This window comes from Setaria viridis, chromosome 1, assembly GCF_005286985.2.
Source record: "Setaria viridis chromosome 1, Setaria_viridis_v4.0, whole genome shotgun sequence".
Classification (NCBI taxonomy): Eukaryota; Viridiplantae; Streptophyta; class Magnoliopsida; order Poales; family Poaceae; genus Setaria; species Setaria viridis.
The window spans coordinates 8369702-8394762 of record NC_048263.2 but is presented as its reverse complement, the minus strand read 5'-3'; the positions used below and the strand labels follow the sequence as shown (position 1 = coordinate 8394762).

General features: G+C 46.8%; 4 protein-coding genes across 5 annotated transcripts; 3 read left to right on the top strand and 1 right to left on the bottom strand.

The window, feature by feature from the left end:
• Positions 1–4959: 4959 nt before the first annotated feature.
• LOC117859673 (phosphatidylinositol/phosphatidylcholine transfer protein SFH6) lies at positions 4960–9590 on the top strand. 2 transcript variants are annotated; one of them, XM_034742848.2, is made up of 15 exons: positions 4960–5184; positions 5326–5455; positions 6418–6715; positions 6800–6899; positions 7009–7275; positions 7366–7443; positions 7535–7636; positions 7726–7775; positions 7867–7966; positions 8064–8162; positions 8275–8391; positions 8503–8629; positions 8720–9114; positions 9231–9305; positions 9396–9590. In XM_034742848.2, exons 2-15 carry the CDS (start codon positions 5422–5424, stop codon positions 9423–9425), a joined length of 1872 nt encoding a protein of 623 aa, XP_034598739.1. In that variant the 5' UTR covers positions 4960–5184; positions 5326–5421; the 3' UTR covers positions 9426–9590. The 2 variants fall into 2 exon arrangements, with proteins under 2 accessions (XP_034598739.1, XP_034598731.1); XM_034742840.2 differs by having other exon boundaries at positions 5314–5455.
• A 439-nt stretch (positions 9591–10029) lies between these two features.
• LOC117859690 (phosphatidylinositol/phosphatidylcholine transfer protein SFH12) lies at positions 10030–13476 on the bottom strand. The gene is made up of 11 exons (XM_034742856.2): positions 12406–13476; positions 12241–12318; positions 12014–12115; positions 11869–11918; positions 11661–11754; positions 11395–11496; positions 11197–11307; positions 10952–11045; positions 10453–10859; positions 10309–10383; positions 10030–10187 (listed from the first exon to the last, which is right to left on the bottom strand). Exons 1-11 carry the CDS (start codon positions 13075–13077, stop codon positions 10167–10169), a joined length of 1806 nt encoding a protein of 601 aa, XP_034598747.2. The 5' UTR covers positions 13078–13476; the 3' UTR covers positions 10030–10166.
• A 615-nt stretch (positions 13477–14091) lies between these two features.
• Positions 14092–17814, top strand: LOC117860480 (proteasome subunit alpha type-1). Its single transcript, XM_034743785.2, has 2 exons — positions 14092–14606; positions 17136–17814. Exons 1-2 carry the CDS (start codon positions 14256–14258, stop codon positions 17601–17603), a joined length of 819 nt encoding a protein of 272 aa, XP_034599676.1. The 5' UTR covers positions 14092–14255; the 3' UTR covers positions 17604–17814.
• A 519-nt stretch (positions 17815–18333) lies between these two features.
• LOC117860463 (aspartic proteinase 36) lies at positions 18334–23839 on the top strand. Its single transcript, XM_034743759.2, has 10 exons — positions 18334–18853; positions 18980–19109; positions 19213–19460; positions 20022–20246; positions 21059–21221; positions 21309–21379; positions 21637–21727; positions 22889–22964; positions 23043–23114; positions 23501–23839. The coding sequence occupies exons 1-10, from the start codon at positions 18603–18605 to the stop codon at positions 23647–23649; spliced, it is 1476 nt and encodes a 491-aa protein (XP_034599650.1). The 5' UTR covers positions 18334–18602; the 3' UTR covers positions 23650–23839.
• Positions 23840–25061: the final 1222 nt, after the last annotated feature.

The window sequence follows — 25061 nt, the reverse complement described above, 5'->3', positions numbered from 1 at the left end:
ACAGGCCTTGGAAAGGTCTCCAGTTTTGCCGGATTCATCTCCACTGTACGTAATCAAAGTTGAAGGAGGAGACTCAAATATATATAGCACCAGGTAACAGATTATAACAAGCTCATCATTGTATCTAGCAGTGTGAAACAAATAACAAAAGCTCATCTTTGTATCTAGCAGTGTGAAGCAAATAATCTACGCACACGATTTTCAATTTTTCATGCTTACCTCACTCACGTACGAGGCCTGTATCTCCATAACAAGCAGTGTGACGACAATGATGTCTGTTAGTTTTGTAGTACAGATTGTGTATCTGCTTTTTTAATTTGGCATCAACAATTGGTTAGTTTCCTTCCAATTAAACTTATAGCAACTTATAGTGACAATTGGCATAACAATCTCTGATGATCCTCGTGCCCTGGGAAATTTGGAAGGAACACAACGCTAGAGTTTTGCAACGCAAGTTCAAAAATCTGGACCAACTACTCAGCAAAATCAAGGAGGAAGTGCGATGCTGGATCTTGACAGGAGCAAGGCATCTGGGCTCTATCTTCCAAATGGAGGAGTAATCGCTTCTCGTGAATTTTTCTCTTTGCACAGCTTCAGCTATACTTCCTTTTTCCTTTTACTTCGGCTTAGACCTTATCGCTCTTTCCTCTATTAATTAATATAAGCCTGGCAATCTCAGCCGAATCTACAGATTTTTTTTTCAAAAAATCCTGGGCTGGCCAGCTCAACGGCACCTGTGTTTCCAGTACTACACCAGTATTGCTACCGTATTGACCCGACAACTGGAGCAGAACGCTTCAGCGTGTTCCCTTGTTGACGCCGCCGTTTCTCTGACGTGAACGTGAATATTTTTCTCTGCGTGCAATGGTCAAGAAACAAAAGAGAGAGAGGAGGACGTAAAATAAAAGTCGGAACAGTCAATGAGTTGTTTCCGCTGCCTGCCTCCCCTACATCTCCGGAGCAGCTGATGCTGTCTCTGTGACACCTGACCTGGGAAAGCGATTTTGACGTGGCACGTGGGTAGGGCACGGCTAAGTAGGGATGGTTCTGTCTAAAAATCCGAATTATCCATATTCGTATCCGTCTAAAACGATTAATATGGATATCCGTATTCGATTTTAATATGAATGTCAAATGGATATATCCGAATTCGATTTTAATATTTTTCTCTATCGGATTAAAGATTCGTATTCGACAAAAATGTGAAATATCCGATACTATCCATATCCGTGAAGAGTAAAGTACCCCATGAAATCATCTAAAACTTATTTCTATGACTAATTACTAATGATAAATGATGTTAACTTTAATATTACTAATAAAGTAATTGTGTACACCATTTCAAGTATTAAAAGGTTATCTATTTGACAAATGACTAATTATGTTAGTCTAATATTACTAGTGATATATTGTGAATAATGATAATGTTTAATTAATTTTAATGTGGCTAATCATATTAATTTTAAATACATTATCCTATTTTATTTCATGAATAAATTATATTTATATGTATTATTGTACTTATTTTCTTATTAAATAATTTATATATTTATGGAATTATTTATTTGAATGATATTCATTTGATATATATTTAATTATTTATTAATAAATATGTGGAGCCAAACCGAAGGAAGAGCAAAAGGGCGAGGCCACACCCGGCTTCGAATAGGAGGGGGGCTTAGCTCTGGATCCCGCCTGCTTGCAGAAATGAATGGATCAGAAAGGGGGCTGGGTTCTATTTCCGGGCCGGGCAGGAGGTGAAGGCCAGAAGAAGAAGAGAAGTGCGCCTTCCCGGTAAGGAAGAGGATAAAAAGGTGCTGTCATCTATCTCGACCTGTTTCCCGAGGCGTTGGAAATGAAGACCGGCTCAGAGAATCACTGGCGTGCTTTCTCTCCCCCATCGTTTCGCCAACAAAGTGGTTTACAATGCTGATGAAATGCATATCGTGACTTCTGAAAGACTTCATGGCTTTATTTGCAAATTTGATCCCTTCGGAAGCATGCTTTGGATTCTAACAGCATAGTTTTGCTCCAATAAGCTATCTATTGTGTGCTATCCTCATAATTTACTCCTACTTGTAGCATGATTTTTTTTATCTACTATGAAACCATCCATAAAACAAATTGATACTCGATACGACGCTATGTTCCAACTTCCAAGTCAAGTAAGTATCCGAATGCGAATCCGGATTCAAACTGTTCATTTGTATTCATATCTGATATGATTCATATTCGAATTTAAATTCGAATTAAAACATGGTAAATAGCGCTATCCGAATTCGATTCCATGTGAATTCGATCCGAATCCGTCCCTACGGCTAACCACTGGCCACCACAGCTTTGGTTAAGGGGGTGTTTGGATACGAGGTGTTAAACTTTAGCAGGGGCATCGGATGTTCGTATACTAATTAGGAGAACTAAATATGAGCTAATTACAAAAATAATTACATAGATGGAGTCTAATTCGCGAGACGAATCTATTAAGACTAATTAATTCATCATTAGCGAATGGTTACTATGGCACCACGTTGTCAAATCATGAACTAATTAGGCTTAATAGATTCGTCTCGCGAATTAGACTCCATCTATGCAATTAGTTTTATAATTAGACTATATTTAATACATCCAACATCTAATATGACAGGTGCTAAAGTTTAGCAGGGTACCAAACACCCCATTGGTCTGATTTCCTCTGGCCGTAACAGTGACCGCGGAACGGGAGCACGGACGCACCCACCTGGCCACCCCCCCGCTGCTACAGTGCTCGTCCGGTCGTCCCTGCGCCCAAGCTGCAGCGCCACAAGGAATTGAAATCGCCTCGTGACGCACTGCACGTCGTCTGCACCGGCCCGGCTCAGGAATCCGAAGGCGCCGCGGCCCCTCCCCGTCTGGTTTGTCCCCCTCCCTCGACCGAGGCCATTCATCCATGCACGCGGGGGTTCAGGCTACTCACATGCGCCGCACGCAGGACCGGACCCACTGCTAGCAAGGCCTCTGCTCGCTGCCCGTGCCCGCTGCCCGTGCCAGGAGGCCTCGAGACGCGACCCCCCGGGCCGGGCCGGCGCAGAGAATCCCAGGCTCGCGTCGCCTCGGCCAGCTGCGCTCTGGGCCCGGCGGCCGTTTCCGTCGCTTCCACCTGTGTGTGTAACGGCCGCGTACAGTGCGACAGGCTCGGTACTCGCCTACTCTCTCCCCTGCTCAACACTGCCACGCGGGCCTCCGCGCGACCCGGGCCCGCGTGGCATTGACCCTGGAGCGCGCCGTCCGGCCAGGCGGCCCGGGTGGAGGCGCCGCGCCTCTGCCCCCGACAGAATGGTGCGCTCGCGTGCCGACCGCTGCAGCGGCGGGCGGGCAGCGTACGAGTAGACCTGTAGACTAGCGTAGCGTAGGGCGTTGCTGCTGCCTGCTGCGGACCTGCCTGCCGCTACGCAGGCCTTCCCGCCGCGCCGACGACGCGCATGATGCCGCCATCATGGCACGGGCACGGGGGGGTCCCTGTGGCCTGCGCTGCGTTTACGCGCGCTGCCAGGGGTCTAGACGCAAAACCGCCATCGCTGCCACAACGTCTAGAAGCCGGCTGCCGGTGGGGCCCCGGGGCTCCCCGCTTCCCCCGGGCACGCCACGTGCAACGGCCGTATCGGTGGGCCCCACCCGCACCGGGTCAAACCTGGAGATCTTTTTTTAAAAAAAGGGGGATGAGAATAGTAACTACGGTGGGGATGCTACGCTTGGTGCTGTTTTACTCGTAGACCCCTGAGGAATGTGCGATTTGGCAGGAGACGTTCTGTACGTGTGCATGTTGTCCTGACATCACCGTACGTCCACGGACGGCTTCAAGGCCATTCGTGTTGCTGTGGCTCACGCTTCACGCTCCGGGCGTGCATCCGGGCAGAGTCGGGGGGGATCAGCAGATACGATGAAGAAATCAATCCACCCTGTCACGAGGAACACGGCAGATTTTTTTGCGATGCACTCCTATAATCTCGACGATGGACAGAGATATCTCATTTTTCCGATGCATATCAGCATATCCCACCCCTTTTGCCATTCCAAGGAACTGCTGGTGCGTGTGTTCGAGCCAAGCAAAAGCAGGTGGCGCGGGGCACGCCATGGCATCCTTGCTAAAAGGAAAACAAAAGGCTAGCGCGTGCATGCACAATGGCAATGTCTTCTTTTTTCGCACACCAAGCGTGCCTTGCTTTTTATTTCTTCTCTGGTTCCAAAAGAATGCCCCTTTGCACCGTCATTCCCCCAACTTTGAATCTTGCAAATCCGTTCTCCATGCGCACCGTCAGGCACCTCCTTACGCGATTACTGTTGAGGGGACAGAGCTCGATGGCATATAGCATATTTTTAAAAGCAATTGCTAGACTAGAATTGTCTGGGCATTTAGCAGGAAGCATCATTTCGTTGCCGAATTTCCAAATGCCGGTCTCCTCTTTTACACTCCCCTGCGATTTTCTTCGAGAATCACACACCGCCATTTCTTAGCTTCACTTTATGCGCTGCTACTTGCACTTGCCAAAAAAAAGAACGATGAATTTGTTCCTCATGTATCACGCTAGAGCATGAACATAGCATTAATCTTTGTCGGTCCTTGAAGAAAAAATGAACCATCCTCGCTCTGGCTAAAAAAGCAATGCGTTGTAACCTTGCAGGACGCTCGTAGTCATTCATAAAAAAATCTACGCAGATATCATTATGCAAAAATATCATTAGTAAATTTTCTAGAACGTTTCAAATTGCATAAAATCTAAGTCAGCCAGCGATCAAACTTGTAGATTTGTTAAGACCTTCCGTCCTAATCCGGGATCCTGTTCGGCAGGCGTCAGCCGCCGAAAAGGAACACTAATTCCGCCGAACCCCAGGGGCTGAAACGTAAACGAACCGGAAGCAATAAAGATAGCCCTCACCGAATTTCCGGAGGACACTTCCCCACCTCGTCCCCCACCTTCCTCCTTTTTCTTCTTCCCCCACCACCAGCTCCCTCCTCCCCTTACTTTAAAGTTACTCCCCACTTACCACCCACTCCTCCTCCCTCCTCCGCTCCGTCCCGTCCCGTCCCGTCCAATCCATCCCCCACCTCCCCTCCGCGACGCCACTCCCCAAAAAATTCCCCTCGCCTCGGATTCCCACGCGGCCCTCCCCGCCCCCGCGTCGCCGGCGCCCGCCGACGCGCCCGAGGTACGTACGCACTAAGCGCGGGCGGAGGGATCTCCGGCGGAAGCCGCGGCATCCGCTTGGTTCCCCCCTTGCTTCGTTTGGATTGTTTTCGGGAGCGGGGGTGTTCTAGGGTTTCTGACGGGAATGCAGGTTCCGTTTCAGGCTTCGGAAGCGGCGGGGGGAAGGAGGAGGAGGAGGAGGAGGATCCTAGACGGAGCCCCGGAGGAGAGGAGGAGGATCCGGTGCCCGCCGCCGCCCATGTCGGGCCACCTCGATCGCCTCGCGCGGCCATGTGAGTTCGAGATTTCTCCCCTGCCGGCTCGCCCTTCTACCCCCGCCCCCTCGATTTCTCTCCGGGATTCGCGGCGGGTTAGCTGGTGGGGTTAGGATTCGGTCGCCCGCGTAGGGCTAGCGTAGTCTGCGGCGTTCATACGGTTTTACCCCTCGATTGTTTTCTCAATCCGGTTAGCTGTTTTGAGGCGTCGGCGAGCTCGCTGGGTTTGTGCTGGTCCTTTTCTGCGGCTTTCACGCGGCGCGTTTGTCTGGCCATCGGAATGTCTGGTGGTTCAGCAACCGGCGAGATTTGTGCGGTTTGACTTGTTCAATACTGCGTGTTTCGGTCTATTGGGAGGTTCTATTGCCTGGATGGGTGCGAAGCTTCCTACGAAGGAGCGGCTAGGCTAAATCTGATTTGGGAATAAACTTCTGGGGTTTGTCTGTTCGAGATTTGTCCCTAGACCCTAGGCAAGTAATCAACCAGAGGTCTCAAACCGATTTTCACATGAGACAGCACTTTGTTGTCTTGACCTGTTCAATGTCGGCAGGCTCTAAACCAGTGCAAAATTGAACGCCTTAAATTTCAACGCACGAATACGATTGCTGCTGAAACTTCCATAAAATTTATAAAAAAAAGTTTGGCAGGTCTGAATTTTTCTGTTAACATTGAGGTTGTAAACACAGAATCACCTTGTTTGGAACCTTAGCTGGATCATTGTTGCGTATAAAACTGTTTCCAAAAATTACTTTGTCAGCAAATTGTCATGGCCTGTCACTGCTCCTGCTAGCATGATGATCTTTAGGTGAACCGGAAGTTATGTTTTGGTGCCTTGAGCTGCATTTTTTTTCCTGTTGAAGTAACTTAGTGCTGTAATCTTGGATGAGTTGACTTGGGAGGACTTTCCAGCAAAATAATGTGAATTTTGCAATTCATTTTCACCAGCAGCAGCTCATTTAGTTATCATTGCAATGTTGCAGGTTTTGAAGGGTGCTCAAGTCATGATGAACGTAGAGACCATAAGTCGGACTTTGAAATCTCCGAAGATGAAAAGAAGACCAGAATGGGCTCTTTGAAGAAGAAAGCAATAGATGCATCGACAAAGATTAGGCATTCCTTAAAGAAGAACAGGAGGAAGAGTGGCAGTCGGGTTCTCTCTGTGTCTATTGAAGATGTGCGCGATCTAGAGGAGCTGCGAGCTGTTGAGGCATTTAGGCAGGCGCTACTTTTGGATGAGCTGTTGCCTGCAAGGCATGATGACTATCATATGATGCTAAGGTATATCCTATAGATTATGATGTGTCCCTTTTTTCCCGTAGCACAAGTCCACAGCTCCAACATAACTAAATCTGGTTTGTATAGATTTCTGAAAGCAAGGAAAATGGATATCGAAAAAGCAAAGCAAATGTGGACAGATATGCTTCAGTGGCGGAAGGAGTATGGCACTGATACAATTGTTGATGTAAGTTGAATGAGCACACGCATAAAACAGTTTTAATTTTGTTTGTCCATATAACATTTGTATGACTTTGTCTTCAAAACAATAACCTGGAATTATACTTGTTTTATAGGATTTTGAGTACAGTGAGTTGGACGCTGTTTTGCAATATTACCCTCATGGTTATCATGGAGTTGACAAAGAGGGAAGGCCAGTTTATATCGAAAGGCTTGGTAAGGTTGACCCAAGCAAGCTTATGAATGTCACAACGATGGATCGATATGTAAAATACCACGTGAAAGAGTTTGAGAGGAGCTTCTCGATCAAATTCCCAGCTTGCTCTCTTGCTGCAAAAAGGCACATTGATTCCAGCACAACAATTCTGGATGTTCAGGGTGTGGTATGTCACTGAAGATTTAGTCTTCCATGATGCCTCTCTTTCTGCAACTTGATGGTTTATGAGAGCTAATTTGTCACCTATGCTTTCTAGGGGTTGAAAAATTTCAGCAAAACTGCACGAGAATTAATTCAGCGGCTGCAGAAAATTGACAATGATAACTACCCAGAGGTATGAGCTTCAATTCCTTCTGCACTCTTTGTTGCTCATTTTTCTTTCTTGGAATCTATAGGGTTAATCTGTTGCATCTTCCATTCTCCAGACTCTATATCAAATGTTTATCGTCAATGCTGGTCCTGGCTTTCGGCTGCTATGGAGCACTGTGAAGAGCTTCCTAGATCCCAAAACTACCGCCAAGATACATGTGAGTTTCCACTGAAGCACAGACTACAGAACTATTTTTTTTTCTTGATAATGTTGTGTAATTTCTAACATATTCTTATGTTTCTTAAGGTTCTTGGAAACAAATACCAACCTAAACTGCTTGAAATAATTGACGCTAGGTAAGTGGGGTTCAATGGACTCCTTTCAGGGAACTTGCTTTCTTAATTGCTTGCATGTAATCATTATTTTCAATTTGTAAAAATTGCTCAGTGAATTGCCGGAATTTCTTGGGGGCACTTGTACATGTCCTGAATACGGAGGCTGCCTTAAGGGTGAAAAAGGACCATGGAAGGACCCAAACATACTGAAGGCATGTATTGTTTAAGCCTGTTATTGATCCTCCAGTCAGTTCTTTGCTAACAACTTTCTAACATGGTCATTTTTTTTTACCCTATGTACTGTACCAGCTAGTCCAAAGTGGCGAGGTCCAGTGTGCTCGACAAATTGTGACTATTTCCAATGGCGAGGAAAAATTTATTTCTTATGCCAAGCCCAAGCACTACAATGTATGTCCCAGAATCAATCTCCATTGCTTGCATTTCCAATGTTATCTGTACCAGAAATTCGGTACTTCGCTGCTTCATTAGAATTAATATTTGCTTTAATGTGGAATGGCAGACGCGAGGGAGCGACACATCAACTGCCGAGTCTGGCTCAGAAGCTGATGATGTTACCTCCCCCAAAGCTCTCAGAAGTTACATATCACATCCTAAGTTGACCCCAGTTCGTGAGGAGGTTAGCATTTGATCTTTATTGTCTGCAATTGTATTAGTAGATTCTGGTGCATAGAGCTGCAGCCTAAAACCCAGTATCCTAGTGGAATTAAAGTTGCCTTTCTCTCTTCAGGTCAAAGTGGTCAGGGCTACTAGCTTTTCTACTCGTCTCCCTGAATATGATGTGCCTGTTGTTGACAAGGCTGTGGATGCCACATGGAAGAGAGAGCAACCTCGAAAGACGCCTTTACCACCCAAAGGTTTGTTCCTGTTAATATTGTCTGTTCATGTAAAAGATTTCCCTGTTATTTTGCTTGTACCTGACATTTGCATTTTATCATTTGATGCAGACTCTTCTCTGAAAACGGCAACCAGGCCATCTGACAGCTCTTTGGATAAGATCGTAGCGACTCTTATGGCTTGTCTTATGGCTATTGTAATGTTGGTTCGATCAGTCAAAGATCTTGCTACAAAGAGATTGCCATATAAAACCGAGTCAGAAGAAAGCTACTCTACACTGTATCCAGACTCCACGAAAGAGGAGTTCCGACCTCCTTCTCCAACTCCTGGGTTTGCTGAAGCCGACCTATTTGCCGCAGTCTTGCAAAGGCTGGGAGAACTTGAAGAGAAGGTTCAGATGCTTCAAGAGAAGCCTTCTGAAATGCCTTGTGAAAAAGAAGAGTTGCTTAACGCTGCTGTCCGCCGTGTGGATGCATTGGAAGCCGAACTAATTGTAACAAAGAAGGTAATTTCGAACTGAACAGTTGTACGTTTGTACATGATGTTGCTTGTGACTCTTTTAGGTAGATCATGCAAAAGTTCACCCATCACTCATTATATGTATTCGCAAAATTTCTGTAGGCTTTGCACGAGGCTCTTATCAGGCAAGAGGAGCTGCTTGCCTACATCGACAGTAAGGAGGTTGCCAAGGCTCAGGTTTGTAAATCATCTTGTGATGTTATGATCCTAGGCCGCTATGCCATGCACCTTCATCAGCCTCTAATGCCTAGCTTTCCTATGTTGCAGAGGAAGAAGAAAACAATGTTTTGCTACTAGGACCTGGAGAGACCCTTTGTGCGGTTTCTGCCTTCCGAGATGAGATGCCAAAGATGGCATCGGAGATGTAACAGGCGGTGGGTGCGTTTTCTTGACATGTGAATCAACAGGCTTCCGTTGTAAATCGAGAAAATTCTGACAGAAATAAAAGGAGTTTTGTTTCCATCTTGACTTCTACCTTTTTCAACTCATGGTTGTCTCCTCTTCCACTTGAGACTTGTGCATACAGATTAGTTGTGTTTCGCATTTGATTCGTTGCGTTGCAGCAATAATTGGTTGGTTGGTTGGTTAGCCGTTGATAATATGGGTGGGTGGACGGTTAGCTGATGGAGTACGCGTACATCTTCCAGCAGCAGCAAAGACTTGGCTATCCATGCCATTGATTGATCTGACTCATACGATCTCGTTGAATCCCTTTTGGTGAATTATTGATCCGACCATACGCCGCAGAACTTAATCGTTGAGGGCTAGAGGCAGATAGTTTAAGAGAGAATGCTCAACGATTTACGCATTTCTTTTGTACGCTGCCGGCACAGTTTTGGGATTCAGAGACAACTCCTTTTTCTTTTGTATATTTTTCACTGTAGTTATCTTCATTCTACTTTCGTATTAGTACGAGGGAACGCAGACAGACACAGGCAACAAAGCCACACAGGCACGAGCACAACGAGACACGGGAGTTGCTCGCGGCGATCCACTCTCCCAGGGTCACTGGATCATCCTCAGCTCCTTCGCTTCGCGTCACCAGCGGAACGGGTTCTGCTGTTGGAGGCAAAACTTTAATGAAATCAGTATATGGACACCATGAAGGAACACGCCAGCTGAGGCTGCTGCAGATGACAGGCACAGAGACTGGATGAGCAGTAAGAATGATCACACATACCATTCCTCGCTTCTTCTTCTTCTTCTCGATGTAAGCCAGGACCTCCTCCTGCTGGCCAACCGACGTCTCCAGAAGCTGCAGCCACCACCAGCCATTGTTACACAAATCTGCTCAGCCACACCAATGCATGTCTCGATCAGTTACCTTCTTGGTGTTCTCGAGCTCGGTCTCGAGGGCCTCGACGCGGGAGACGGCGGCCTTGAGCATCTCCTCCTGCTCCGGCGGCATCTCGGGCGGCCTGGCCGCCAGCGCGGCCACCTTCCCCTCCAGGTCGTCGAGCCGCTTGACCAGCGCCTGGTACTGCGCCGCCGACACCACGACGGCGTCCGGGCCGGCCAGCTGCTGCTGCTGCAGCTGCATCTGCCGCGTCTTCTTGGCCATGGCCTCCATGGTCGCGATGCCCATGGCCGCGTCCATGGCCCGCTTCGGCGCGATCTTGCCCACCCGGAACATGGCCACCACCCCCATCACCAGCGCCATGAACCCCGACACAACCTGCCGGTCGCCCGGGTCCCCCTGCTTGTACGCGTCCGGCAGCTGCGCGTACATGTCTGCCATGCCACCAATCACACGCCCACACGGTAATAAGCTCCATGTCCTCGCAAAAAACTTTGGGGGTGGAAGAAGGAAGATGCGAGGTGACCTCGCGCGATCTGGAGCTTCTCCTCGCTGACCTCGCCGCTCCAGTCGACGCCGTGGAAGAGGTTGTGGTCGAAACCCTCCTTGCCGGAAGGAGCCTGCAGGCAAATCCAGAGCCAGCGTCAGTGCGCATTTACACTGGGGGAATGGAAGATGGTTAAGCTAACCACTGTAGCAAATCCCACAAATGCTAGTGTTCTAAGTTGCAGAAGAAGGGCATGTCAGCAGGTGAACTGAACAATGAGATACCGGATTCTCCGCGGTTTTCATCTCGTGGAGTGGGGACATCTGCGGGTGCTCAATCTTGTCGCGCGACACCTTGGGGGAATCGGCGGATGCGCGGCGCATGGATTCTTGCTTCTGCAAATGGAAGCGGTGCCGATGAGCAATCCTGAAGCATTGTTCAGAACCTGCAGTATAAACTTGCGTATGACAAACCGACGGCACCTTGGGAACGGACACTATCTCGTCCTCGGTGATCAGCTTCTCGTCAGCCTCGCGAGGGTCCGCGCTGTTCATCCCGCATCGACCCATGCCGCACTGGACCATCTGAAGAACCAATGACAGCAGTATAACGAACAAGAAATGTTCAGACTACTCCTGCTCTGTTAAGGCAGTTTCAGAACTGGGCAGTACATGAATCATGATTATGCTATGATTCAAAGACAAGTGATCTTTAATCTGTATCTTAATCAAAGAGAGTAGCTCGGAACCTTGAGGATTTCAGGGTCCTTCCATGGCCCTTTGTCAGAGCGCATGCAGCCGCCTTCGCAGTTGCAAGTGCCGCCGAGAAACTCAGGCAATTCGCTGTGCATAAGAATTAAGCGCACCAGTGAGCATATTGTGATCATTATGCTAAACTGCTAGAAGCAATGGTTTGAAAATATGGAGAAATTTGGGGAGGGACTCTGTTCAGCTGACCTGGCATCGATCACTTCCAGCAGCTTGCTCTGATACTTGTTGCCGAGGACCTGTTTCAGAGCAGGGACACAAAAAGTAAGGGCATGTGGTCGCATTGCAGCTCTGATCAAACGGAAACAAGGTGTTTGCAGAGGTGATAAGTTACATGGATCTTGGCTGTGGTCTTAGGATCAAGGAAGGACTTGACGGTGTTCCAGAGGAGCCTGAACCCTTGCCCAGCATTGATGATGAACATCCGGCACAGCGTCTGCGCACCGAAATGAAATTACGGACAAATTATACCAAGGAAGTAACTTACTAATAGCAAAATGATGCAATTGCTTCAAACTTTGCGATCACTAGGTGTGTAATTGTATCAATGCCTACGCCTACCTCAGGGTAGTTGTCTCCATCGATCTTCTGGAGGCGGCCGATGAGGTCCCTTGCAGCCTTGTTGAAGTTCTTGTACCCCTGCACTCACACACATGCCATGTGATGAAAACTGAGACAGACACCATGACACGGACAGGAAGCAGACAGGAGGCAGCGGAGACGGACCACGCCGGAGACGTCGAGGATGGTGGTGCTCTGGTCGATGTGCTTCTTGGCGGCGATGGAGCACGCGGGGAACTTGACGGCGAAGGCGCGCTCGAACTCCCTGACGTGGTACTGGACGTACCGGTCCATGCTGGTGACCTGCAGGAGCTTGGTGGTGTCGATCTGACCCAGCTTCTCCATGTACACCGGCCGTCCGTCCTTGTCGACGCCGTGGTGCCCCTGCGGGTAGTGCTCCAGCACCTGGTCCATCTCCTCGAACACGAAGTCCTCCATGATGGTGTCGGAGCCGAACTCCTTGCGCCACTGGAGCATGTCCGACCACATCTGCTTCGACTTGTCGAGGTCGAACTTGCGGGCGCGGAGGAACCGGAGCATCATGTGGTAGTCGTCGTGGCGGGCCGGGAGGAGCTCCTCCAGCACCAGCGTCTGCCGGAACGCGTCCACCTGCTTCATCTCCTCCGCGTCGCGCACGTCCTCGATCGACACCGACATCACCTTGCTGCTCCGCCGCCCCATCGACTTGCGGCTCAGCGAGCTCCGGAGGAGCTTCGACGACGCGCTCATCGCGCGGTGCCGCAGCGACGGCGTGCGAGCCGCCGCCGCGCCCTCGCCGCCGTCTGGCGCGGCAGCGCCGCTGCTGGCCGCCGTGGGCGTCACGGCTGCGGAGGACATGGATATGATCTGTGGGGGGTGTCCTCGCGCGTTGTTGTCCTGCGGCAGCAGCGGCGGCGGCTGCTACGAACGGGCCGAGCGCCCCTGCAGCTAGCACCGGCCTGGGCAATCGATGATCAATGGTGAGATCAAGATTGTGCCACAAATTTTTCTCTTTTTTTTTTCACATAGGGAACCTCCAGATTAAAACATTCAGCAGATCAATCGATCGGTTTTAATTGGCGTTTGTGAATCCATTTTACAGAGAGACGAAGCAAGAAATCGAAGCGAGAAGTTTCTTGAATAATTGCATAATTCAATGGCCAAGAACAGCGGATTGATCATCAATATTCTAAACAATATAATGCATGTATGCACATGATGGAAGGATCAAGAAGTTATTATCGAACGGAAGAACCCCTTGCAACCCCAGCGCATGCATGAGCGATTTGATAAAAGTTTGTTTACCTCGGAGACGGCGGCCTCGGGAGATTGCGGAGGGCGGAGAGAAGGCGGGGGGAGGAGGGAGGATGAAGAAAGGTGGTGATTGCAAGCTGCTCGGTTCACGCATGCATGCATGGCGGGCCTGCCTGCCTGTCTCTCGCTCCCCCTCGTCGTCCCCACTATTTCTGGCAAAACGGTAGCTGCGCTGTTCCAATTCTGTTCAGTAACATACTGCTGCAGCTGCTGTATAACAACATCATCTCATAACTTTGCAAGCGATTTTGTCATCGATCTACGACATTTATCCACAAACATGAATTTGAATTGTATTTGTCCTCGAATACAAATACAAGAGATTATATAAAATTCCGATGAACTGCGATTGAATTCTACCCGAAATACAAAAAGGCAAAAGATTGTGTTCAGTTCCAGCTCTGACGGCCCCTAGATAATTAAGCCCAGTCCAGTTCCAGCTCTGACGGCCCAGGAAAAGGAAAAAACAGACCATGTGGAGCCCGTCTTCCAGCCGCAATCTTCCTCCCCTCCTCTCCCACTGCCATGCGGGCCCCACTAGACCCGCCCCTTTCTTCCCCCACTCCCATCTTGGAGAAGAAGAAGGCCGCACTCGCCGCCCCCATCAAAATCGTCACACGAGCCCGAAGAGATCCCCAAACCCTACCACACGCAGGCACGCTCTCGCGCGCACCCGGGATCCTCGAATCGAGGAGGAGGAGGTTGAAGAAGGAGATTCGAGGATGTTCCGCAACCAGTACGACACCGACGTGACGACATGGAGCCCCCAGGGGCGGCTCTTCCAGGTGGAGTACGCCATGGAGGCCGTCAAGCAGGGCTCCGCCTGCGTGGGGCTCCGATCCCGCACCCACGCCGTCCTCGCCGCCGCCAACAAGCCCGCCTCCGAGCTCTCCTCCTACCAGCGCAAGGTCTTCCGCGTCGCCGAGCACGCCGGGGTCGCGCTGGCGGGGCTCACCGCCGACGGCCGCGTCCTCTCGCGGTTCCTGCGTAACGAGTGCATCAACCACTCCTTCGTCTACGAGGCGCCGCTCCCCGTCTCCAGGCTCGCGCTCAGGCTCGCCGACAAGGCGCAGGTCCGTTCGTCTCGATGCGCATCTCGACCCCCCCCCCCCCCCCCCCCCCCCCTCTCGTGACCTTTAATTTTTTTTCCCTTACGAGCCCGCATGGTTAGTGAAAAATTAGGATTCCCATGGTTTGATTCGTCGTACGAGTCAGGATCTGAGCTCCAGTTTGTTAGGGCGTTCTCCTGATGCGCTTCATGTTGAGATTTATCAGAATTTTTACAGATATAGGTTTTTTCCCAGCAGTATGTTGTCGCTTCCTTCTGGCGTGCCCTTAGTCCTCACGGTTATACTGTCATAGTCCGAAAGTCTGAAATCTGAACTCTCTCCCCATCTTCCCTGGAGGATTTGATATGTCAAGCGATTGTAATTGAGGACTTTGCTAAATATGGTCTTGTGTGTGTTCACGACTTCAGGTTGAGGTGTGCTTATATCTAACTGTAGGCATCAACTAGGTGTGGTGGTAGGCTTTGCGAATGTTGTTGAATTTGCTCTATTGGTGTTACTGCCACTTGTGAAACACTGACACAAAGTTGGCTTTGTGAATGTTGTTGAATTTTCTCTATTGGTGTCACTGCCCCAGTGCCACTTGTGAAACACTGGCACTAAGTTGAACTTGGGAGACACTCGATAGGATTTAATTAAAGAGCAATTCGACATGATTCACATAAATTCACCAATTTATATATCTTGCAACGGACTTAGGAATTCAACAGAAAATCACGAAATAAGCTAGCTACCTGTTACAGTTACTGATTCAAGGTTTAAGAATATTGTTTTGACTTTTGACTGTGTGCTCCATCAAGTAGGAGAGTGGATTCTAGTTCACTCACTGGTAACAAGCAGGAGCTGTTCTTCCTTTTCTCGTTGTTGTTTTATTCTTCCATAGTTCCGTTGCTAGCTTGTTACTTCTTAGAAAGAAGTTTAGGATCTATTAAGTTATTTTTGCTGCTTCTCATTCAGAAACTGCGTGTATATGGCGAAACATAAGGTCTTACTGTACTGCATATATGCATAATGACGGCATAGATGCGGTTGTCTTGCCACAACTTTATAGTGGCAAATTCCAATTGCAGACCACACAATCAGCAATCCACTAGCTATTTATGAGCATGCTCTCTGTTATGTTTTTGCGTTTATTCACAAATAATGTACTATCCTGAACTTGCATGCACTTGCCTGTCTAGTGGCATATCATGGCACATTGGCACCTCTAGTTATTTGTTATTCCATTATGCATTTTTAATAATATGCTAATTTGTGCAATATGATATATTTTTATTCTATAACACGAATTATTGCAGCTTATAAATTCTGATGGTTTCTCTGGAACATACTACTGTCTTCTTAGGATTTATAAGTTCACATCCTTAAGCTTAATCTTCGTACATTAAAGACATTGAGTCCAGTACTGCTGTACTGGTTCTTAATGGTATTTTTTGATCTTAGGCTAAATATTTTTCTAGCTTTGCTTAGTTAGGAAAGGCGTGTGGATAATTGGATATTCTGACAAAACTAGCTTTCTAAGGATAGCTAGATTGTTCCTGCAAGGAAATCCTTGGCCTCAAAGAAGAGGAGAGTTGGGCTTTGCCTTAGTGGGAATATTCTCTTGTGGAAGCTAAAGTTGGCTAATTCCCAAACCCAAAGGACTAGCAGATAAAGTTTTCCATCTAAAGTAATGAGCCACTAATTAGGTAAGGCAACCATGTTCCGGCTGAAATGAGTTTGCCCGGCTGGCAAAAAGTATCTGTTTTGGCTATTGGAAGGCCAAGCTGTGCCGAGTATCACATCTGCACTTCGCAACAGAATTATTGATGTCAACTAACATCTATTGTTCACTCTTATTGCACATTCTCTAACTTGATTGCGACCATACCATCGTACTTGATAATCACAACTTGATTGTCCTGATATCCATGCTTTTATCTTGGATTGGTTCATCAGATAGTCGGTGCATATCCTTTCCACAGGCATGCTATCAAGTTTTTGTCATGTTTGTTGTTGTAAATTATATAATCTTGAGATAATCAATTGAGTCATATGGTAACTTTCAGCAAACTCCTTTGTTATGCATTGCAGTGCAGACAGACTTTATGCGTACTGTACCAACCTAGCATTGGTGTAGTATTGGGTTATGGTGCTTAAGATATCTGTTATAACTACCGAGCCTCTAGTGCTGTATAACACATCCACACTGTGATAGAATACTTATATGTGGTTCGATATCGCTTGCTCACTCTATTGCACATCCTCCACTTGATTTTGATCGTGCTCATGTAAACATATCTGTATTTTCTTGATTATAATTATTTATTTTAGGGGACAGGATAGTTCTGTTCTTCCTGCAATTGTCCATTCCGTTTTTGTCATTTTTATAGTCAAAATGACATGCTGGATCAGATAATCTCTTCAATGGACATCTGATTACTTGTATGGAGGAGTATTCTTTAGGAGCAGCAAGAATCGATATGTTCTCATATCCATGCATTGTCTTACATTTTAGGTGGATGTGTACTCACCTTTGCATTAACGCTGTTGCAGGTTTGCACACAGCGGTCATGGAAGAGGCCTTATGGTGTAGGCCTTCTTGTTGCCGGACTGGATGAGTCTGGAGCTCATCTCTATTACAACTGCCCCAGCGGGAACTACTTTGAGTACCAGGCATTTGCCATCGGTTCTCGCTCCCAAGCCGCCAAGACTTTCCTCGAGCGCAGGTTCGAGGGCTACAACGACTACACACCTGAGCAGCTCATCAAGGATGCCCTCTCCGCCATCAAGGAGACCCTGCAAGGCGAGAAGCTGACCAGCGCCAACTGCACCGTGGCCATCGTCGGCCGGAAGGACGACGGCACCATCGAGCCGTTTGAGATGATTGACGCGAAGAGGATCCAGGAGATCATCGACTCCATGGAGGCTGTCGAGGAGGCACCTGCGCCTGCGGCGGAGGCAGAGTCCAGCTCCATGCAGGAGGAGGAAAGGGGCTCTGATGCTGCGCCCATGGACATCTAGACCGGAACACTCCGCATATGAACCCTTTACAACACCGCGTTCCCGAGTTCCCAAAGACTAGACTGTTTTAGAAAGTTGTGTTGTGACTCCTGTGTACGATTTGCTTCCATGCTTCAGCGTCGCGACGGTGTCTCTTCGACGAGGAAGTTACTTGGGTTTGGACTGATTATTTATCATGTGATGCAAACGAATCTTTTGGTTTCGGAGGCCATCCTGACTTTGCATATCATTTGTGCCTGAGATGATTTTGCTCTGGTTGCTGGTTTTTATCCAAAAGGTTTCTAGCATGGTAGAATCACCAGTTCCGTGCCGACAGGACAAGCTACGGGTCGATTCATTTCGCTGGGTTGGTGGCTATAAGCTGCCGGCTGAAAAGCTGAAACGGCTGATTTATTGTGAGAGGAAAACACTGTTTGATGGCTGATAAGCCAGCTGAATAAGCTGAAGCGAACAAGCCCATTATGCTCGGCCTGCTGCTGCAGCACGGGCATTCGATAAAGTGTGGCGTCAGCACATCTGCACATGTCGTTTTCATCAGACAGACTGCAACAGGAGAAGCGGCAAAGTTCTGGTTCGAATAGGATCAAGGGCGTCCGTCGACATGATCGTACGGCCAGGAAAATCACCAACCCGGACATCCAAAGAAACTTCGTTCTGCGGCAAGATCAGGACCGCCTTTATTCCGTAACAAGCCGCAGACGGTATAGAATAGACAGGTCCAAGATTAAAGGAAGAGAATGGCCCACGACACGAGCGTTCCTCTCGTCGCACCCGAATCCGCCGCCGGGCAGCCAGCCAGCTCGCCTCTCCGGCGGCAGCAGGACGCGCCTAGGCGGATCCCGAGTGCCGCGCCTTCGGAAGCCTTCGTGGCGAAGGGATCGGACTGTTGCCGGGGCCGCAGGGGAGGACACGAATACTAGCCACCCTGCAATAATTATACTTGCTGCGCGCAGGGTGGTTTCGAATTCGCCATTTGCCTGCCTTGCCGACCAATAACCGATGGCCCCGCCTCCGCGCGCCGCCCTCCTCCTCCTCCTCCTCGCCGCGCTCGCGCCGCTGCTGCTGCTGGTGGCGCCGGCCTGCTCCGCGGGCCCCGGGGTCTTCCAGGTGCGCCGCAGGTTCCCCGCTGACGGAGGAGGGGGAGGAGGAGGCGCCGCCGCCCTCCGCGCCCACGACGGCCGCCGCCACGGCCGCCTCCTCGCGGCCGCAGACCTCCCGCTCGGCGGCCTCGGCCTCCCCACCGACACCGGGTACGTGCCAGCACTACTACGCTTCCCCTCCGCCTCTCGCTAGCTGGTTTATTTTTCGGGGATTCCGCGGTGGTTGGTGGTTGATTCGGTTGTGGGGATTGCTGGGCGGGGCGGGCCGCCGCGCAGGCTCTACTTCACGGAGATCAAGCTCGGGACGCCGCCCAAGCGCTACTTCGTGCAGGTCGACACCGGCAGCGACATCCTCTGGGTCAACTGCATCTCCTGCGACCGGTGCCCCCGCAAGAGCGGGCTCGGGGTACTGACCATTCCCCACTTCCCGCTCCACTTTTTGGGGATTTCAATTGCATATTTCTCATCTCACCTCGATGTGACATTGTGGTGTGGGCGTTCGTGTGCAGCTAGACTTGACGCTCTACGACCCCAAGGGGTCCTCGAGCGGGAGCACGGTGTCGTGCGACCAGGGATTCTGCGCGGCCACCTACGGTGGCAAGCTGCCGGGGTGCACCGCTAACGTGCCCTGCGAGTACAGCGTCATGTACGGTGATGGTAGCTCGACGACAGGGTTCTTCGTCACCGATGCACTGCAGTTTGATCAGGTGACCGGGAATGGGCAGACGCAGCCTGGAAACGCCAGCGTCACATTTGGGTGAGTGGTCATTTCGGTTTGTTGCGTTACAATTGTTTTTCGAATGGTTAAACAGGAAAACCCACATTAGATCAGCTACTATTGCTCTACCTGTGTCATCAAAGATGTTGGATACATAATCAAGTTCGGATGTTTATGCTGAATAACTTTACCAATTAAATGACGTTTATGTAAGGAAACAATGTGCAGTTGTTCTTATATATCCACTTGCATTGTGTGGCAATCCCTCTAGGTAGGATTTGAACATGTCATCGCGCTGTCTCAAAAGATTGTCATTGATTCAATATTGTTGTATTGCCATGAGCTTGAATTCTTTATGCTCAGTATGGAGTAATCGAGTTGTATTCTTTGCCCTTGGCCATGTGTTTGTGCTATTACTTCATCGAAAAGTTAGGTATCAGGGGAAGGTACCTAACTCTGCTGTTGGGCTTACTATATTCATCGCACGCTTTTCATCAATAACATTGCAATACAGGAACTGAGTAGGAGACAAGTTTCAAATCATTAATATGCATGCTGAAAACTTCAGTGGTGGGTGAATGATTCTCCTTTCCTTTGTAGGTGTGGTGCTCAGCAAGGTGGGGATTTGGGAAGTTCAAACCAAGCCCTTGATGGAATTCTTGGTTTTGGCCAGGCAAATACATCAATGCTATCACAGCTATCTGCTGCTGGTAAAGTTAAGAAGATATTTGCTCATTGCTTGGATACCATAAGAGGAGGTGGAATTTTTGCTATTGGAGATGTGGTGCAGCCAAAAGTAAAAACAACACCGTTGGTACCCGATATGTATGTATGTTGATCTTGTCGTACTAATTATTATTTTTTACACTCTTGGTGAACCTTTCTTGAACTGTCTTCTATGTTGATATTTTCTTTTAGTTAATGTTCAGTTCCTAAAACTTGCTTCAGGACTTAGGAGGTCCATCACACTTCTGTATAAAGAGACATAAAAGTGACTTAACATAGTTCTGCATTAAGGGCCAAAAAGATACGGCAGTAGAATATTTGCACCATATTATGTTTTTATTGGTAGGAAAACATCTTTGCTCCTGCTATGTATAATATAAAATGAAAAATTGTTAGAGTATATTTGGTAGTTGTAGATCTACATATCGTAGACTGCCATATGTATCCGGGGGAGCCTTGCCCCCCAAGTCTCTGTACTCTATATATACCGGTCGAGGCCTTAATGCAATACAATCCATCTATTATACACAACATATTCCTCTTACAAAAATCACTGTTATTTTGCCAAACTAAAGCTCTAGCTGGACCTAGAAAGATGTTTGTTAGATAAATGTGCTGTCTGTTGTCACTGGGATTCATGTCATGCTACAAACAGATGTTTCACCAATGCCACTGTGCTGTGCTAGTAACCCTTCCTCTTCCATTTTTCTTTATTTCCCATGGTTGCTTCGAACACACATTTTTTTGGGGTTTAAATCGATAAAAGTCCTTATCAATGGCATTATTACAAACTTTATATGAATGCACAGTACTTGGCACATGGTGCTTATTTCTACTTGATGTGCAATGTACTGCAGCTGGCTCACTTAATTTATACCGTACTTATAGCCTGTCATAATTTTACCTCCCAGGCCTCACTACAATGTGAACCTTGAGTCAATCGATGTTGCTGGTACTACATTACAGCTCCCAGCTCATGTTTTCGAAACAGGAGAGAAAAAAGGTACCATAATCGACAGTGGTACAACCTTGACATACCTTCCAGAATTGGTTTTCAAAGAAGTAGTGTTTGAGGTACCTCAAAGATCCCATGCTATTTCTTCCCTTGTAATGGAGGATGATATGCATTCTTTACATATTATGTTTCTCAACTGATTGTAGGTATTTAAAAAGCATCAGGATATCAAATTCCAAAATGTTCAAGATTTTATGTGTTTCCAATACTCTGGAAGGTACACTTTACACACAATGTAACTACAGTTGGATAAGTACAAATTATTATTTACAATTTCTTCTACGTTGTGTTCTTATATGCTGAAATAGTTGTTATATTGAAATTCTGATATCCATAATGCCCTCTCGTACTTCTTTCATGAATGGACAACCTCTTATCTTCATTGGAATTGACACAAAAAGAAGTCGCCAGCCCACAGATAGTTTTCTCTTGCAATGATTACGATTCTAACTGATGTATTCCTTTCTCTTGCAGTGTTGATGATGGTTTCCCAACTATCACCTTCCATTTTGAGGATGATCTTGCACTGCATGTGTATCCACATGAGTACTTTTTTCCAAACGGGGTAACATGACATTTCTCTCCTGGTGGTATATTCTTGCAAGATAGAGTAAAGTTTTATGCACTCACTGGCATTGCTTCAGCATGTTACAACTTGCAGCACTTGCTTGAATTTGTCTTCAGTGCCCCTATCTGCCTTTCTCCCCTTTTGGTTTAAAAGAACTTTTGTAATATAACACCAATATGAAGAATCAGTTACTAAAGTTAGTATATGAGAATATATGATGCAGCTACTGGCACAAACATTTTTCAACATTTCCTTATGCTATTCTTTTTAGTTGCATCGTTTCTTTGTTGGGATTTCTGTTCCCCAAAATTTATGAAGCGCTCCATATCAAACCTTCAGGCTGTTCCTTTTAACTCGTCTCTAATATCGTCTGTTTGTCCTTGATGAGAAAGAATTTTGTTTAATTCAAGAGACATTCTTTATAAATGTGTCATATCAAACTAAGGGGAAAAAATATTCTGAAATGCCTCTAGTAAAACCTACTTTGCCAAAATGCCATTGAGCTCTGCCAGTGACAGATGGGAGCCTGGTCCCACATGTCATTGAGACACTCAATGAAATGTTGGTAAAGTGCAACTTCACTAATGGTATGTTGGCAATTTCCCAAATTCTGGAATTGCACAACTGGCCGTGGTTATCACCCATTAGTACTTTTGCTTCAAAATTAGTAAAGTTGTCTCAAAACCCAAGTACATGTATAGCACATCTAGCTTTTTGTGCACTTCAAAAATTTAATATCAAATTAATCCATGCTGTAGAGAAAGGAAAGGACAGTAGTGCACATTCATATCACGATCTTGGATGAAATCTACATCCCATGTCTGCTTGTAAAGGAAAATTGGCCTACCATTCTTGTTATATGTATACATTTTCTTTGTTATATGTTTGTAGCTTGAAGCTCTTCTCTTTTAGGGAAAAATTCTTTTTCAAGCCTTTGTTTGAACTTCTATCTGGTTAAAATCGCTATGCTGCATACTTTCTACATGAGACATAGACATATAGGTCACAGTTATTTCTAATAGATTATAAATCAAAGACTATTTTTTATATTTTGGGTTCAAGCACAACAATAGTTTGGAATAGCAGTGATTATGAGTGCTTCACGAAAAGTATGTTTTCATGACTCTTATGATCCCATGTTTTCTTTCGTTGGAGCAGAATGACCTGTACTGCGTGGGATTCCAAAATGGTGCATTACAATCAAAGGATGGAAAGGACATTGTGCTTTTGGGAGGTCAGCATTGCACTGCACTAGCAAATCCTTTTTGTTCTAAATGTTGTGTTTTTTAAGATACTTTCTGTTTTCTTCCAGATCTTGTTCTTTCAAACAAGTTGGTTGTCTATGACTTGGAAAATCAAGTCATCGGGTGGGCTGACTACAACTGTAAGTGCTAGCACGTTCAAACCTGCTCATTCTGAGTTCATTTCGTAATAGCTTGCAACTGTGGTTTGCTGTTAATTTTTTAGGAAATCTTGACTTTCCAACATATATTGCATGAACCTGGGTACCATGAGCTCGCATACAATAATTTATGTTATCTTAACCTGTCAACTGCCATGACCTGTGGTTTGTAATAAAACTTCATCTACATTTATTTCCTTTTTATGTTTCTTTCTTTTTCTGGTTAAAGACAACTTCTTCTTTCTGAAATAAAGAGAGTGAAAAGGTGAAAAATGCCATTGTTGTGTAGTACAAGCATTGCTTGCTCTGAATTCTAAAAATAGGACTCATGGGTTGCCTCTTGTTTCCTATTCATCGCTTGTAAACAGGTTCGTCGAGCATTAAAATTAAGGATGACAAAACGGGCGCAATATATACCGTCAATTCACATGATATCTCCTCCGGATGGAGATTCTACTGGCACAGGTCCCTGGTTCTGTTGTTGGTAACAGTTGTATGCAGCCATTTAATATGCTAACTCTGTTGTACAACACGAACACTGATGGAAATTCATTTGATTCATATTCTTTTCACGAAAAGGAAAGGTAGGGCCTTAGATTGTGTTGTCTGACCACGGAAAACATTGAAAACAGAAACATTGTACACTATACAATGAGCCTTTGTGTGACTATTGTAATGCTAAGGTGGGAAATATGGCTCTGCACGTAGTTTGAGTTTCCTGCAAGAAAAGTTGTATGTGTCAAGTATATTTATTCTTTTCTGTTTGCAATACAGTAATGTTTTTGATAGAAACCTAGGGTTGATTATCTTTTGATGGGAGGGTGTGGGATAATTCGATTGATGGATGGAGATGACGTTCACGGTCCGACTACAGTCTTCTAAGGATGTTGTGCCTTAGCAACCGATACACCACCTACAATGGCTGCTGCGATCTTGTGGAGCGCGTCACTCGGCCACTAGGGTACTCGTCATGCAAGCAATTGAAGAACTAGCATGCAAGCAATTGAAGAACTAGCAAAAATAAGTATAACAGGTATTGAATTACTAGATGTAGATAAATATTTCAAACTCAATCTTAATTATGGTGGGGTTCCAAAGATAAGAAGACGGACGGCTGATCCAGCACGCGCGCTTATAAGCAAGTAGCAAAAGTTAATCTAAATAAAATTCAACTGTTCTTGGTGACGGCTAAGGGGTATATGAACGTGAGAGGACGACCACCACGGTATTGGGGTCGTGGTCCAACCCTAGGACGCATCCTTCATCGACCCAACTTGATACATGGTCCAGTCAAAATAAGGCGATCCATCATCTTGTCTCAGTAGTAATTTGATCATTGCGGCCATCTCAGAAAAGCTATGGACTTGAGTCTTGATTCATATGAAAATAGACCTCATAAGGATTCCATGAAGTGCTTGAACGCCCCAATCCGAGTCCGTATGCGACCGTGGTGACCGTCATAAGTTGGTGTTATTCTGCAATCCGAATCCAGGTTGCGCGAATTCTTTTTCCTTTCGGTCTTCTTCCTGGTTCCTAACCAAAACAAGAGTGCACGTGTCTTCATGGTATAAATATGATGGACATGAACTCAAGAATGAACTCACCTAATGTTTAAGTTGACGAGCACGGACGCGAGTAATAGGACCAGAAATTGGTACTCGTGTCGGCGTGGATGTATCATTGGTGTTGATGTCTTCACCATCCTTCCCTTCTTACATTTGTGTCATCCTCGACACAAGCTCATCTTCTTCTCTCAAATATGGTTTCAAATCTGCAATATTAAATGTGGGACTAACTCCAAAATCTGCAGGCAGATCTAGCTTATATGCATTATCATTAATTTTCTCTAACACTTTAAAAGGTCCATCAGCCCTGAGCATCAATTTTGATTTTCTAAATTCAGGAAACCTATCCTCTCAAGTGCAACCA